At 54.8% G+C, this 13,518-nt stretch overlaps 1 protein-coding gene across 1 annotated transcript in view; it reads left to right on the forward strand.

Annotated features, from left to right (window-relative positions):
* Positions 1–5,761: 5,761 nt before the first annotated feature.
* GNAI2 (G protein subunit alpha i2) overlaps positions 5,762–13,518 on the forward strand; it is a 32,784-nt gene continuing 25,027 nt past the window's right edge. Inside the window, exon 1 of the mRNA XM_063602775.1 lies at positions 5,762–6,237. Coding sequence (XP_063458845.1) covers positions 6,168–6,237 — 70 coding nt within the window. The 5' untranslated portion in view covers positions 5,762–6,167. The remainder of the gene's footprint in view (positions 6,238–13,518) is intronic.

A 13,518-nucleotide genomic window follows, 5' to 3' on the forward strand; every position in this document is an offset into this window, starting at 1 on the left:
GCTGTGTTTTCTATTCTTGGTCTCCATGGTCCCTGGATTCCTGGAAAGTGAGGTAGGGGCCAGAACATGGATGGTGATGGAGGGCCCCCGTCTCCTTGTCTGGGATGAGGGTGGGGACAGGGCAAGTCCCCCACCCACCCCACCCCCTGCCTCCCAAACTAACCAGTGGCACACTCAGACCCAGCTCTGGGCCTGGGCCAGGCTCAGCACAGACCTGCTTTCTCACGGGTTGAGGTGGGGAGGAATTAATGAGGCCCCAGGAAGTGGGACAGAGAGAGGCCTCCGGAAGGAGGCAACGTGAGGTGCATCCCCAGCAGCTTCAGGGAGGGTCTGAGCTGGGGGCAGCTGAGCCCTGAGGGAGCCCCAGGAAGGGCCCCCTGCCCTCCCCTAGCTCCCAGGCTGCCATGTCAACTCTCTGTCAATGCCCTGAGTCTGGGGACAAAAGTCCAGGAATCCTGTGCCCTGTTGGGCTGATCTTTTTATCAACAGTAAAATCCACTACGAATAAAGTGGGTTAGTAGTCCCTGTGTGTGGGGCCCCAAATGGCAAAGAGAGGTGGGAGTCCAAGGTACGGCAGGGGCTGCAAGGAAGCAGGACAGCCCCAGGTGTCCTGGCCCCGGTGGGACTGGGAAGCTGCCCACTGCCTTGGGCAGGCCTGAACCAGCTGGGATCCAGTGGGATGGAGCTGCCCAGGCCTTGGCACCAAACCCTCATTAGGAGAGACCCTGCACCAGGCTAGGCCGCCGGGGAAAGGGCTGCAGGAAAGATCCAGTTTGAATTTGCAAGGCAGCTGCCAGCTCGGGAAAACCCTGAAGAAAGAACTTCCTCAAGCCGGTGGCTGCTAGGCCCACAGCAGTGCCAGCTCAGCCGAGGGGAGCTTCCTGAGTCCTGTTCCCATCAGGCCCAGGCGCCTGACTCCAGGCTGGGGACTCACCCAGGAGCCCTGTGGCCCCAGGAAAGAGCTGGACACTGGCCTAGAGGTAGATGCAGCGCAGTGTGTTCTGATGAGAGGGGCTGCCCTCTAGAGGTCTCGATGGGGCCATAACCTTGCCTGGAACCCTTGGCTCCTGGGCAGTGGGGGGCAATGAAGGGCAAGTCCATCCTGCAGGCAGACCTGGGGGTTTTTTCTTATACTCCCTCCATCCAAAGAAGGCTGCAGGTCAGAGCAGCAGCAGGACACCAGGTCTGGCTTCAGGCCCCTCAGACCAAGGGGATGTGCTAACAGTAGCACCCCCCATGCATACACATACACACAAATGGGGTGGGGAAGGACCCTGGGCCCTGGCCCCAAGAGGCCAGCTCTGCTTGCCCAGTCAGGCCTCCTCCAGCCTGACCATGGGCAGCAGGCTCCGGCAGGGAGGAGGCAGGTAATGTGACCACTACACTAGATTCAAGAGCCAAGTGTCCACATGACTGTTTGAAAATGAGTATCCCTTGTCCCTGGCTGTTAAATTCCAGACACTTGGCCTCCACGATCTGCAGGCCCTCAGGCATCATTAAGCATTTGAGTATGCGTTGAAAATTTTTCCAGGTTTTTTCCTTTGTTACCTTTTAAAAAATTGTTCTGGGGCCGGGCATGGTGGCTCACACCTGTAATCCCAGCACTTTGGGAAGCCGAGGTGGGCAGACTACTGGAACTCAAGATTTCAAGACCAACCTGGGCAACATGGTGAAACCTCGTCTCTAAAAAAAGAAAAAAAAATTGAAAAATTAGCAGGGTGTGGTGGCTCATGCCTGTAGTCCCAGCTATTCAGGAGGCTGAGGCAGGAGGATCACTTGGGCCTGGGTGACCGAGGCTGCAGTGAGTTGTGATTGTGCTACTGCACTCCAGCCTGGGCAACAGAGCAAGACTCTGTCTCAAAAAATAAATAAACAAACAAATAGATAAATAAATAGTTCTAGGCCGGGTGCGGTGGCTCACACCTGTAATCCCGGCACTTTCGGAGGCTGAGGCAGGCGGATCACCTGAGGTCAGGAGTTCGAGACCAGCCTGACCAACATGTAGAAACCCCGTCTCTACTAAAAATACAAAAAATTAGCCAGGCATGGTGGCGCATGCCTGTAATCCCAGCTACTTGGGAGGCTGAGGCAGGAGAATCGCTTGAACCCGGGAGGTGGAGGTTGAGGTGAGCCAAGATCAAGCCATTGCACTCCAGCCTGGGCAACAAGAGCCAAACTCCATCTCAAAGAATAATAATAATAATAAATAAATAAATAGTTCTGGAAAAATTGTTCTGTTTGGAATATTGATAAGTTAGAGCCGCCTGAAGGTCCAGCACAAAGGTCTTCTATATTTCTTTTCACTGTTTTTCTTATGACTGCTTATTATAGAAAAATAAGAGCAGGAAAGGGGGCAAAAGCATGGGTCTCAGTCTCCCTGCCCAGCAGTTGCCCTTGCCCACACCCTTCTCACCTGTGTGCACAAGCACACATTTGCCTCTTGACTCATTCATTCATTCATTCAACAAGTATTTATTGACAGTTCCTACACGCCAGGCACTCATCTAGCACCTGCAAATAAAGCAGTGAACAAAGTGAAAACCCTGGCCTTCCTTGAACTTACTGTCCAGGATGGGGATTAGATCCAAAAAAGCAGCATTAAACCTAACCACTAAATTCTATCATGTGGTTAGAAGATGCTCAGTACTACAGGGAGTAAAAGCAACAAGATAAGAAAAATGGGAGGTGGGGGACGGGGGTCAGAGTGGGCCTGAGAAAGGAACTTTTTTTTTTTTTGAGACAGAGTCTAGCTCTGTGGTCCAGGCTGGAGTGCAAATGGCATGATCACAGCTCACTGTCGCCTTGAATTTCTAGACTCAAGGGACCCTCCTGCCTCAGCCTCCTGAGTAGCTGGGGACTATAAGCACATGTCACCACTGCCTGCTTATTTGTATCCTATTTTTTGTAGAGACAGGGTCTCATCATGTTTCCCAGGCTGGTTTCAAAGTCCTGGTCTCAAGCAATTCTCCCATTTTGGCCTCCCAAAATGCTGGGATTACAGGTGTGAGCCACCGTGCCAGGCATAAGTCTAAGTTTTAAATAGATTATTCCGGCTGCTGCATTAAGACTAGGCTCTGGGTGGGGAATGGGGGGCAAGGGTGACACTGACACAAGGGCTCCTGTAGTTATTCCAAATAATCATGTTGCATGTCTTAGCCCAGGTGATGGTAGAGGCAGGATGAGGCACTAGGCTTGTCCTAAAGGTAGAGGTGGCAGGCTTCCCGGATGGTTCGAGTAGGGGAGGAGAGGCAGAAGTAAGTCAAGGGTGACTCCAAGGTTGTCTAGTGATAGAGGTGCCACTGCAGGAGGCTGGAGGAGGAGCAGGCTTGGGAGAGAGATAAGTTATGTCCATGAAGAGTTTAAAACATTGACTGGACATCAGCAGGGCATGGTGGCTCACGCCTGTAATCCCAGTACTTTGGGAGGCCGAGGCGCGTGAATCACAAGGTCAGGAGTTCGAGACCAGCCTGGCCAACATAGTGAAATCCCATCTCTACTAAAAACTACAAAAATTAGCCAGGTGTGGCACGTGCCTGCAGTCCCAGCTACTCGGGAAGCTGAGGCAGGAGAATCGCTTGAAGCCAGGAGGCGGAGGTTGCAGTGAGCCGAGACCACACCATTGCACTCCAGCCTGGGTGACAGAGTGAGACTCCATCTAAAAAAAAAAAAAAAAAAAAAAAAAAAAAAAACATTGACTGGACATCAAAGTGCAGGTGCCGAGTCAACTGCTGGGTGTATGCGTTGAGTTCAGCAGAGTGGCCAGTGATGAAGCTTTGGATCTGGGAAGCAAAGCAAGTGGTGTTTAAAGCCATGGGATGGGAAGAAGCTAAGTTCAGACAGAGGAGGGCAGCAGTAAGCACTGAGCCCTGGAAGATGAGGCAGAACCAGCAAAGGAGCTGGGCGGGAGTAGCCAGGAGGTGAGAGGAAAACTGGGAGAGCATGGGCACCTGGAGCCAGGTAAGTGTCAGATGCTGCCAAGGAGTTGAGGGTAGAGGATGGACCACTGAATTCAGACACCTGTGGATCCCTAAGGACCCTGACCAGGGCACTTTTGTGAGGGAGGGACAGGCCTGCCTGGAGTGGGCAGAGGAGAAAGTGAGGTAGAACTGGAAAGAGCCAGTGTAAACAACTTGTGTGAAGTGAGAGGGGCAGAGCCAACAGTGGCTTTTAAGAAAGACTGGAAAGTTGGCCGGGCACGGTGGCTCACGCCTGTAATTCCAGCACTTTGGGAGGCCGAGGCGGGTGGATCATGAGGTCAGGAGTTTGAGATCAGCCTGGGCAACATGGTGAAATCCCGTCTCTACTAAAAATACAAAAATTAGCCAGGTGTGATGGCACACACCTGTAATCCCAGCTACTCGGGAGGCTGAAGCAGAATTGCTTAAACCTGAGAGGCAGAGGCTGCAGTTAACCGAGATCACACCACTGCACTCCAGCCTGGGCAACAGAGTGAGACTCCGTCTGGGGGTGGGAGGAAGAAAGACTGGAAAGAAGAAGGTATTGAGGGTGAGAGAATGGAAGCAGCTGGTAGGAGGGTAGGTTTGAGCTCAGTGAAAGACTTCCAGGATGGGGGTGCTGGAAACTGAGCTGGAAAACAGTAGACAGAGATTGGATAGTGGGGGTCTGGACATCAGGGAGTGTGCAGGGTGGCCACTGACCTGCCTGGTCAAGTGCTGGTGGCTAGGGACACAGCGGGTCCAAGATGCAGGCAAGGATGGCAAGGAGCCGTGGAGAGACCCAGGGGACAATTCAGATGTCTGCCTAGGCCAGGTGTGGTGGCTCATGCCTGTAGTCCCAGCACTTTGGGATTCACTTAAGGTCAGGAGTTCAAGACCAGCCTGGCAACATGGCAAAACCCTGTCTCTACTAAAAATACAAAAATTAGCCGGTCATGGTGGCACGCACCTGTAGTCCCAGCTACTCTGGAGGCTGAGGCATCTCCAGAGAATCGCTTCAACCCGGGAGGCGGAGGTTGCAGTGAGCCGAGTTCGCCATTGCATTCCAGCCTGGGCTACAGAGCAAGACCCTGTCTCCAAAAAAAAGAAAAGAAAAAAGATGTCTGCCTGGACCCTAGTTTAAAGTCACCCAGCAACTGACTTTCCAACAACGCGGAGCAGTAATAATTGACTGAAGGTTGCTTAGAAAGAAGAGCAGCCCTGGAAAAATCTGAAAGCATAAAACTACTTTCCAACCACACAAGTCTACAAACCGCCTGGCTACACACACAGGATTAGCCAGCGACCTAATCCGCCAAGCTATGCAAAAGGAGGCCTCTGCTGACCCCTGGCGGTCACCAGCCGGAGTCTGGCTGCGCGGTGACCCACGACACGTTGCCCAGCTGTGTGGCTGGGATGGTCGGTACCCATGGCCGTGCGGTCGAGCCTTGATGCTCCAGGACAGTCCTGGAAGGCTTCCTGGCAGATCCGTGGGAAGAAAGCCGACAGAAGGGCGGGAGGCGGGAGGGGAAAGGTCCCCCGGGATGGGTAGGGCCTCAACGCTGGGCATCGGCGCAGGTGTGTACTGCAGGGAGCCAGCCAGACCCCCCACGGACTGCCTGACCTTGGGGGAAGCCCGGAGTAGAGGAAGAGACTGGACCCCCAGACCCGCCATTGACTATGTTCGCCATTGACTATGTGTTCTGAGAGAAATTTTTTTTTTTTTTTTTTTTTTTTTTTGAGACTGAGTCTCACTCTTTCGCCCAGGCCGGAGTGCAGTGGCGCGATCTCGGCTCACTGCAGGCTCCGCCTCCCGGGTTCACGCCATTCTCCTGCCTCAGCCTCCCGAGTAGCTGGGACTACAGGCGCCCGCTACCGCGCCCGGCTAATTTTTTGTATTTTTAATAGAGACGGGGTTTCACCGTGTTAGCCAGGATGGTCTCGATCTCCTGACCTCGTGATCCGCCCGCCTTGGCCTCCCACAGTGCTGGGATGACAGGCGTGAGCCTCTGAGAGCAAATTTTACCCAGTTCCTCTCTATCCTCCCGATGACTCTGAAATCAAACTCAGCAAGTCATCCGAGCCCCTACGGCGCAGCGGCCCTAGGCTGGCATGGGCGATGCGGAGCTACTCCGCCCTCAGGAAGCAGGCGAGGTGCCCAGCGGGAGAATCACCCACATCACCGTCTAATCTCTGCTGTGAAGTGGAAGCGCGAGAAGGAGGGAGCATCTCATGACGGAGGGTGTGAAGACGCTAGGCTGGACGAAGCAGAAAGGCGGGTGTCACTGGGGACGTTCTGAGGGTAAGCCGAGGGCGGCTATCGCGGAGGAGACCCTGGCGAGGTGGGGCCCCGCGCGGGGCAAGGGGCATGGGGTGCCACAGAGGGCTAGTTGCAAGAGGACGCGTGACGGCTGCAGCTCTGCGGAGACCGGGCCTCGACGGCCAAGGAGTGGCAGGTCGGCGGAGGCGGGGGCCAGGCCCGGAGGCAGAGCGAGACAGGAGAGCAGGCAAGGCGGGGGCCACCGTGAGTGGGGGCCGCGAGGCGGGGGCTGGGGCGCGGGGAGGTGCTAGGTCGGCCTGGGCTCCCACGCCGCACCCCAGGCCCGCCAGGAGGCGCCGCTGCCCCGCGAAGCCGTTCCGGCCTCTCCCGGCCACCGAAATCCCGCGCTCCGGCCTAGAGAGGCCCCGGAAGAGGCGGTGCAGCGCACCGCGAGGCCGCTTCCGGCTTCGGCTCTGCAGGAGAGGCCAGAATCGGGGGAGGACGCCTTGGGCGGGGCGTGGGTGAGAGAACCTGGGGGAGGTGAAGAACTAGGAGGTTGCACTGGGAGTGGACAAGGGGGAAAATAAGAATTAGGGAGGGGCTGCGGTGGGCAGGGCCAAGGGCAGGTAGCACCCTGCAAGGTTGCACCCTGCGCAGCTCTCGGTCCACTGCTGAGCCTCCTGGCTTTTTACCTCGCAAAATGCCGTCCTGGTGAGGTCCCTGGGGAGCCCACCGCTGGCCAAGACCCAGGACAGGGCAAGGAAGGCTTCCTAGAGGTAGAGAGGTGCACAAAGGCGGGAAAGCAGATATGGGGACATTGGGAGCCCCTTTAGACCGATCTTTAGGTGTCTGAGCCACGCCCATTTGGAGGGAAGGCTGAATGGGGACCAGCCCGCCCAAACCTGCTGGAGGAAACAAAAACTCACTCCCGTTATAATTGCTCCCCGCCCCCTCACCAGCTCTCTTCTCCCCGGAGACGGGACAGCCCTGTCTCCACAGGCTTCACTCCATTTCCCTCGAATGGTGCCCACCTCCTATCCTCCCATCTCTCTTATCCTCAGGTTCTACTACTCATAGCAACCAGAAGGAACTTTAAAAATCAGATCATGTTGGCCGGGCACGGTGCACGGTAGCTCACGCCTGTAATCCTAGCACTCTGGGAGGCCGAGGTGGGCGGATCACCTGAGGCCAGGAGTTTGAGACCAGCCTGGCCAACATGGCAAAACCCCGTCTCTACCAAAAATACAAAAAAATTAGCTGGGCGTGGGGGCGCGCCTTGTAATCCCAGCTACTCAGAGGCTGAGGCAGGGGAATCGCTTGAGCCTGGGAGACAGGCTGCAGTGAGCCAAGATCGCGCCACTGCACTCAAGCCTGGGTGACAGAGCAAGACTCCGTCTCCAAAAAAAAAAAAAAAAAAAAAAAATTCAGATGATGTCATTCTGCCTTCAACACCCTCCAGTTGTTTCCTTCATACTTGGAATGCAATTTAAACTTTCTTGCCCCATGGCCGGGATGATCTGGCCCCTGCTGACCCCTGCCCCCTGGTACTAGCCCACAGCCTGTCCTGTTGGCCTGGCATGCCATGCTGGCCCTCACATTAGGGCCTTTGCACTGGCTGATAGCTTTTCAAAAGCTTTTTCTCCAACAGCCTGAAGTCACTCCTGACAAGGCCCACTTCCCTAACTCTGTCTGCTTGGCCTTGATCGCAGTATTTGCTCCATACGGTACAGGCAGAGCGATGCTTGTGTGTCCAGAACTCAGTGACCAGCTTCCCTCCCGCAATAGGTCCCTCCTCCCCTATTATTCCCTTGCTCCTAGTCACAATCTACAGGAAGCCCCTGAGCCCAGCTGGCAAGGTGCACCTTGTTTGGCTGTTTGCTGTTGCATCACCTTCATTAGGGCTGTTTTTGCTCCTTCATTAAATTAAATTCCAGGAAGCAGTGCTAATGACAGCCCTAACGAGTCACGGGAGAGGCTACCAGCCCCAGCCTTTGGAAAGCATGGCAAGGAGGACTAGGCAATAACATGAACAAAGCAGTAGCTCCTGGGAATAGAATTGATTATCATTTCCCAGGCCCCCCAAGGACCCTGGGCTTCCCAGGGGAGGTGGCCTTTGGAGACTGCCTATGCAACAGGCACAGTGGCAGGTTGTACCATGAACTCTTCAAGGACAAAGAGAAGGAGGGAGGTTAAGTTTAGTCCTTGGCCCCAAAGCCCTGAGAGCTCCTGAGTTCCCTGCAGGGCTTGGGTAGCTCCTCCCCAGTCATACAGAAACACCCTGAATGCCAGAACCAGTTGGGTTTGTAGGGCTAGGCATGGATCACTGGTTTGGAGATGTTGGTGCCCCTACCTCAGCATCCCCTGGAGACTTTGGAACCCCCTGTGTGGCCTGTTCCTCCATGATGCCTCATGGCAGTCCCCTCACACCAGTCTTCTCTTGCTCTCGCTATTCTGGCCCGGCTGGACTCCTCTCTGGTTTGGGAGCATCCAGCTCCTTCCCAACCCAGGGCCCTTGCACTTGCTGCTGCCTCTGTCGTCACTCTCTTCTGGCTTGTTACAAGACTGGTCCTTCCACATGATTCAAAGATCCCCTCCTCAGACTGTCTTCTCCTGCACATACCTCCCAGTGGCTCTAGTGTCACCCTGTTGATTTCCTCTGAAATGGTGAAGTTCATTTCCCTGTTTGTTTGGTGTGTGTTCCTCAAGGACAGGGCCCAGCTGCCTCTTTTACCATAGGGTTCTCAGCACATTGGCAGGCAATATGTTCAGGGAACAGTGGTTGAACAGATGACCCCTTCCTCTGGATCTTCCCGCACTGCCCCCGAGCCCCCACCCCTGTGTCAGGCTGGGCCCCCTTGCCTAATCCAGAAGCTTATGGGGAAGGGGTGCTGGGGCCTGAATTCTCCAGGTCAAAGCCAATGATCTGTGAAGAGGGTGGATGACCAGAAAGGGGGACTTTGGGATCCAGGACCCCCAGGCTTTTGAGTTTACCTCCTGGACGAAGAGAGGCCTGGGAAGAGGGGTCTGCAAGGGAGCAGGGAGGGAGGGCAGGATGGCTGACTCCAGTTTCAGAACTTCCACTGGGCTAAGAAGCAGGAAGGGGAAAGCGCAGGAGTTGAACCAGGAAGTAGAGCCTGCCCCAGGGCAGTAAGGCGGGAGCAAGCTGTAGCCACGAGGCCGACAAGCAGTAGCCACAAGGCTGTGATTGAGTTGGTCACAGGTCCTTGGCCAGGGACTCCCTGTCATCTGGGAGCCATGGAGGTAGGGTGGTCAGGATCCTGAACTCTGGGCATCCCTGTGGGGTCCTACCTAGTCCTGGACTCTGGGCAGGGACAGGCACACCCACCCCGAAACTGCCTTTGGGGAAGTGCTAGCAGCTTCCCCTTCCTAGAGCCTGCAGGCAAGCATGTCACAGCCCACTGAGAGGGTCTTCGTTCCTCAACCTGCTCAGGGCTACTGCTCGATAGGAACTCAGGCCAAGCTGGACCTGCTGTGCTGCCTGTGGTGAGCCCCAAGACTATTCTGGCAGTAGGGGTGAACCAGCAGCTGCCACTTCTCCATTCCAGCTGAGGGGCCACCCTCAACTCTGCTGATGTCATTCCATTGTCCTTTATGGTCTAGTCCAAGCGGTGCTGGGCCTGGTGGGCATGGGGTCAAGTCATGCCTCCTCTGGTGCTCGTGAGGCCTTGGCTAGGCAGCTGCCCTCTGCCCCCAAAATGAACTCTCCTGAAAGGACTCCTGGATTCCTGAGTATGAAGAAACCGAGATGCCCACGATGTACCTCACCGATGACTGTGACTGGCTCCTGGCCCACTCTGGACCTCAGCTGACTCAGCTGCAAAGCAAGGGGTTTGTTTCTTCAGCTCTCAGCCTTAATTTTCTCGCTGGCCCTTCCCCAGACCCCTGCCTCTCAGACCTATCACCCTACCTTTGCATGTACTCTTCCATCTTCTTGCAATATTCTTCCTCACTGTTCTTCTCCCTCTAGCACTCCCTGCATCACCTCCTCAAAGAAAGCTTCCTGACCTTCCCAGGCACTATTGGTTTCTCTTTTCTCTGCGTATACAACTACATGAATATTTCCAGAGGGGCAGCAGCTCCCAGCTCCAGGATGAAGAGATTGATTGATGGATTGATTGATTTTGAGACAGAGTCTACCTCTGTTGCCGGGCTGGAGGGCAATGGTGCGATCTCAGCTCACTGCAACCTCTGCCTCCTGGGTTCAAGCGATTGTCCTGCCTCAGCCTCCCAAGTAGCCGAGATTACAGGCATGCGCTGCCACGCCCAGCTAATTTTTGTATTTTTAGTAGAGATGGGGTTTCACCTTGTTGGCCAGGATAGTCGATCTCTTGACCTCATGATCTGCCCACCTCAGCCTTCCAAAGTGCTGGGATTACAGGCTCGAGCCACCGCACCCGGCCTTATTCATTTAAGTTGACACATATTTACCTGCCACCCTGCAAGGGGCCTGGAATTAGGGATATGAGTGGGAGAGACCCACGACCAGAATAGTGGAATCTGGCTGGGGAAGGGGAAGCCCGAGGACAATGGGACTCAGAGAAGCCCAGCTCACAGCCAGGGAATGAAAGGTGGGGAGGAGGGATTAATTTAACAGGGTAGGGGGATGGGAGGGAAGATCGAGGGATGGAGAGAGCAAGGCAAGCCAGATGGTTGGAGTGCCAGTGTGTTGCAAGTGGAGGGACATGAGGTAGACCCTCGAGTGGGGACAATCATAAAGCCTTACAGAAATCGCTACTATTGGCCAGGCATGGTGGTTCATGCCTGTAATCCCAGCACTTTGGGAGGCCAAGACGGGAGGATTGCCTGAGCCCAGGAGTTTGAGACCAGCCTGGACAACATGGTGAGACTCCATCTCTATTAAAAAAAAAAAAGGGGGCCGTGCACGGTGGCTCACACCTGCAATCCAGCACTTTGGGAGGCCGAGGCAGGCAGATCATCTGAGGTCAGGAGTTTGAGACCAGCCTGGCCAACATGGCAAAACCCCATCTCTACTAAAAATACAAAAATTAGCCGGGTGTGGTGGCAGGCGCCTGTAATCCCAGCTACCTGGGGAGCTGAGGCACAAGAATCACTTGAACCCAGGAGGCGGAGGTTGCAGTGAGCCAAGATCATGCCACTGTGCTCCAGCTTGGGTGATAGAGTCAGACTCAGTCTCAAAAAAAAATAAATCACTACTATAACACCTCACCCTTATTGAGGGCTTCCTATGTGCCATGCACATTCTGCATGTTTTACATGTTTCCTCCTGGAGTCCTGACCTCTGCCTGTGCTTTGGGTATGTATAACCGTTAGGCCCATTTTACTGATAAGAAAACCGAGGTACAGGGAGTTTCTGGTACTTGTCCAAAGTAACAAGTAGCTGGCAAGTTTGCAAACTGCTCCTCAGAGTCTTTGCTTCCAACTGCCAGCCTACAGCCTCCACCTGCTGCAGAGTCCAAACCAGTGTGTGTGGGGGCTTCATCTATTCTCAGGGCATTGGGGAACCACAGAAAGTTTCCGAGCAAGGGGGTGATGTGATTTCTTTCAGTAGGATGCCCTTGGCTGCCATGTGGAGGATAAATTGTAGGGAAACAGGAGAGCCAAGGAAGACGCTAGAATCCTAGGTTGGGAGATAGTGGGGACAGAGAACAAATACAGATTGGAGGGGAAATTGAGGTAGGGAAGAGGCTGATGGCATATAGGGGTAGGGGAGGGGGTCATTGCTATGGCTGGTGGGGGGATCATGAAGTGGTGGAGAGCCTGGGAACAGGGGCCAGTGGGATGGGATGTACCCAGTTCTGGACAGTGTGGATTTGAGGCGCCTGGGTGTCTCGGGGAGGCTTCAGAGCAGTGGTGGACATGGGGCTGGCAATCAAAGAAGTCAGGCTGGAGAGGACCTTCTGGGGTTCTGAGCCCTCAGAGTGGGAGGTGTATGAGTGGAGTGGCAAGCAGAGGCCTGGCCATAGCCCTGGGGACCCCATGGAGATGGAGAAGGAGCAGCTAGCAGGGTGGAAGCAAGGGTTGCTGGACTCCCTGGGAAGAGCATAGGACTGGAAAGGAGCAGCTGACTGGCGGGAAGGGTGCCATAACCACAGGACCTGGCCTGGGGCTGGGGAAGGCCATGCCTTCCAGTAGCCCCATCTTGCCCTGCCTCCATAGATTGGGGTCTGTGTTGCGCCCACCTACTGAGAGCTGGGCCTCCAAGGGGCTGACAGTTTCTCCCTGTTGCCTGGCAACTGTGAGAGCTGTTGGCTGTTGCTAGGAGCAGGCTAGAGAGGCCAGAGGAGCGAGGATCGGCTCTCAAGCCTGGGGCAGGGTGACAGGTAGAGGGAAGGGGAGGGTCCCACCTTGGAAGCCAGTTTGTAGTCTGTGCGTGGACAGATTGTATTCTTGGCCATGTGTACCCATTTTTGTAGAGTGTGTTCTGTGGATCTGAGGCATGTTGGAGACTGACCTATGTGTGGGTGTCTACAGCATATCTGTGGCCCTGGTGGGCATTATGTGTCCTCAACATGTTGCATGCCCATGGCAGGGCCTGCTTGAGCTTCAGAGCAGTGGTGGACATGGGACATCATATCCTATGTCTCAGGACAGGAGGGGGGCCTGAGGGAGTCATTGGAGGACTTCCAGGCCAATGACCCCTCAACAAGAGAGACATTCAGATAGGGATATGCAGACACTCCAGGGAGAACAGCCAGCCTGGGGATTGGGAGCTGGAACAAAATGTGTAACAAGGTTCTTTTTTTTTTTTTTTGAGACGGAGTCCTGCTCTGTTGCCCAGGGTAGAGTGCAGTGGTGTGATCTCAGCTCACTGCAATCTCCAGTTCCCAGGTTCAAGTGATTCTCCTGTTTCAGCCTCCTGAGTAACCAGGATTACAGGCACGTGCCACCACGCCCAGCTAATTTTTTTTTTTTTTTTTTTTTTTGAGACGGAGTCTTGCTCTATCACCCAGGGTGGGGTGCAGAGGCAGAATCTCAGCTCACTGCAAGCTCCGCCTCCTGGGTTCACACCATTCTCCTACCTCAGCCTCCTGAGTAGCTGGTACTACAGGCGCCCGCCACCACACCGGCTAATTTTTTGTATTTTTAGTAGAAACGGGGTTTCACCGTGTTAGCCAGGATGGTCTTGATCTCCTGACCTCGTGATCTGCCGCCTCGGCCTCCCAGTGCTGGGATTACAGGCGTGAGCCACCGTGCCCGGTCTTTTTTTTTTTATTTTGAAATGGAGTTTCACTCTTGTTGCCCAGGCTAGAGTGCAATGGCATGATCTCAGCTCACTGCCACCTCCGCCTCCTGGGTTCAAGTGATTCTCCTGCCTCAGTC

The sequence above is a fragment of the Pan paniscus genome, chromosome 2 (assembly GCF_029289425.2).
Source record: "Pan paniscus chromosome 2, NHGRI_mPanPan1-v2.0_pri, whole genome shotgun sequence".
Classification (NCBI taxonomy): Eukaryota; Metazoa; Chordata; class Mammalia; order Primates; family Hominidae; genus Pan; species Pan paniscus.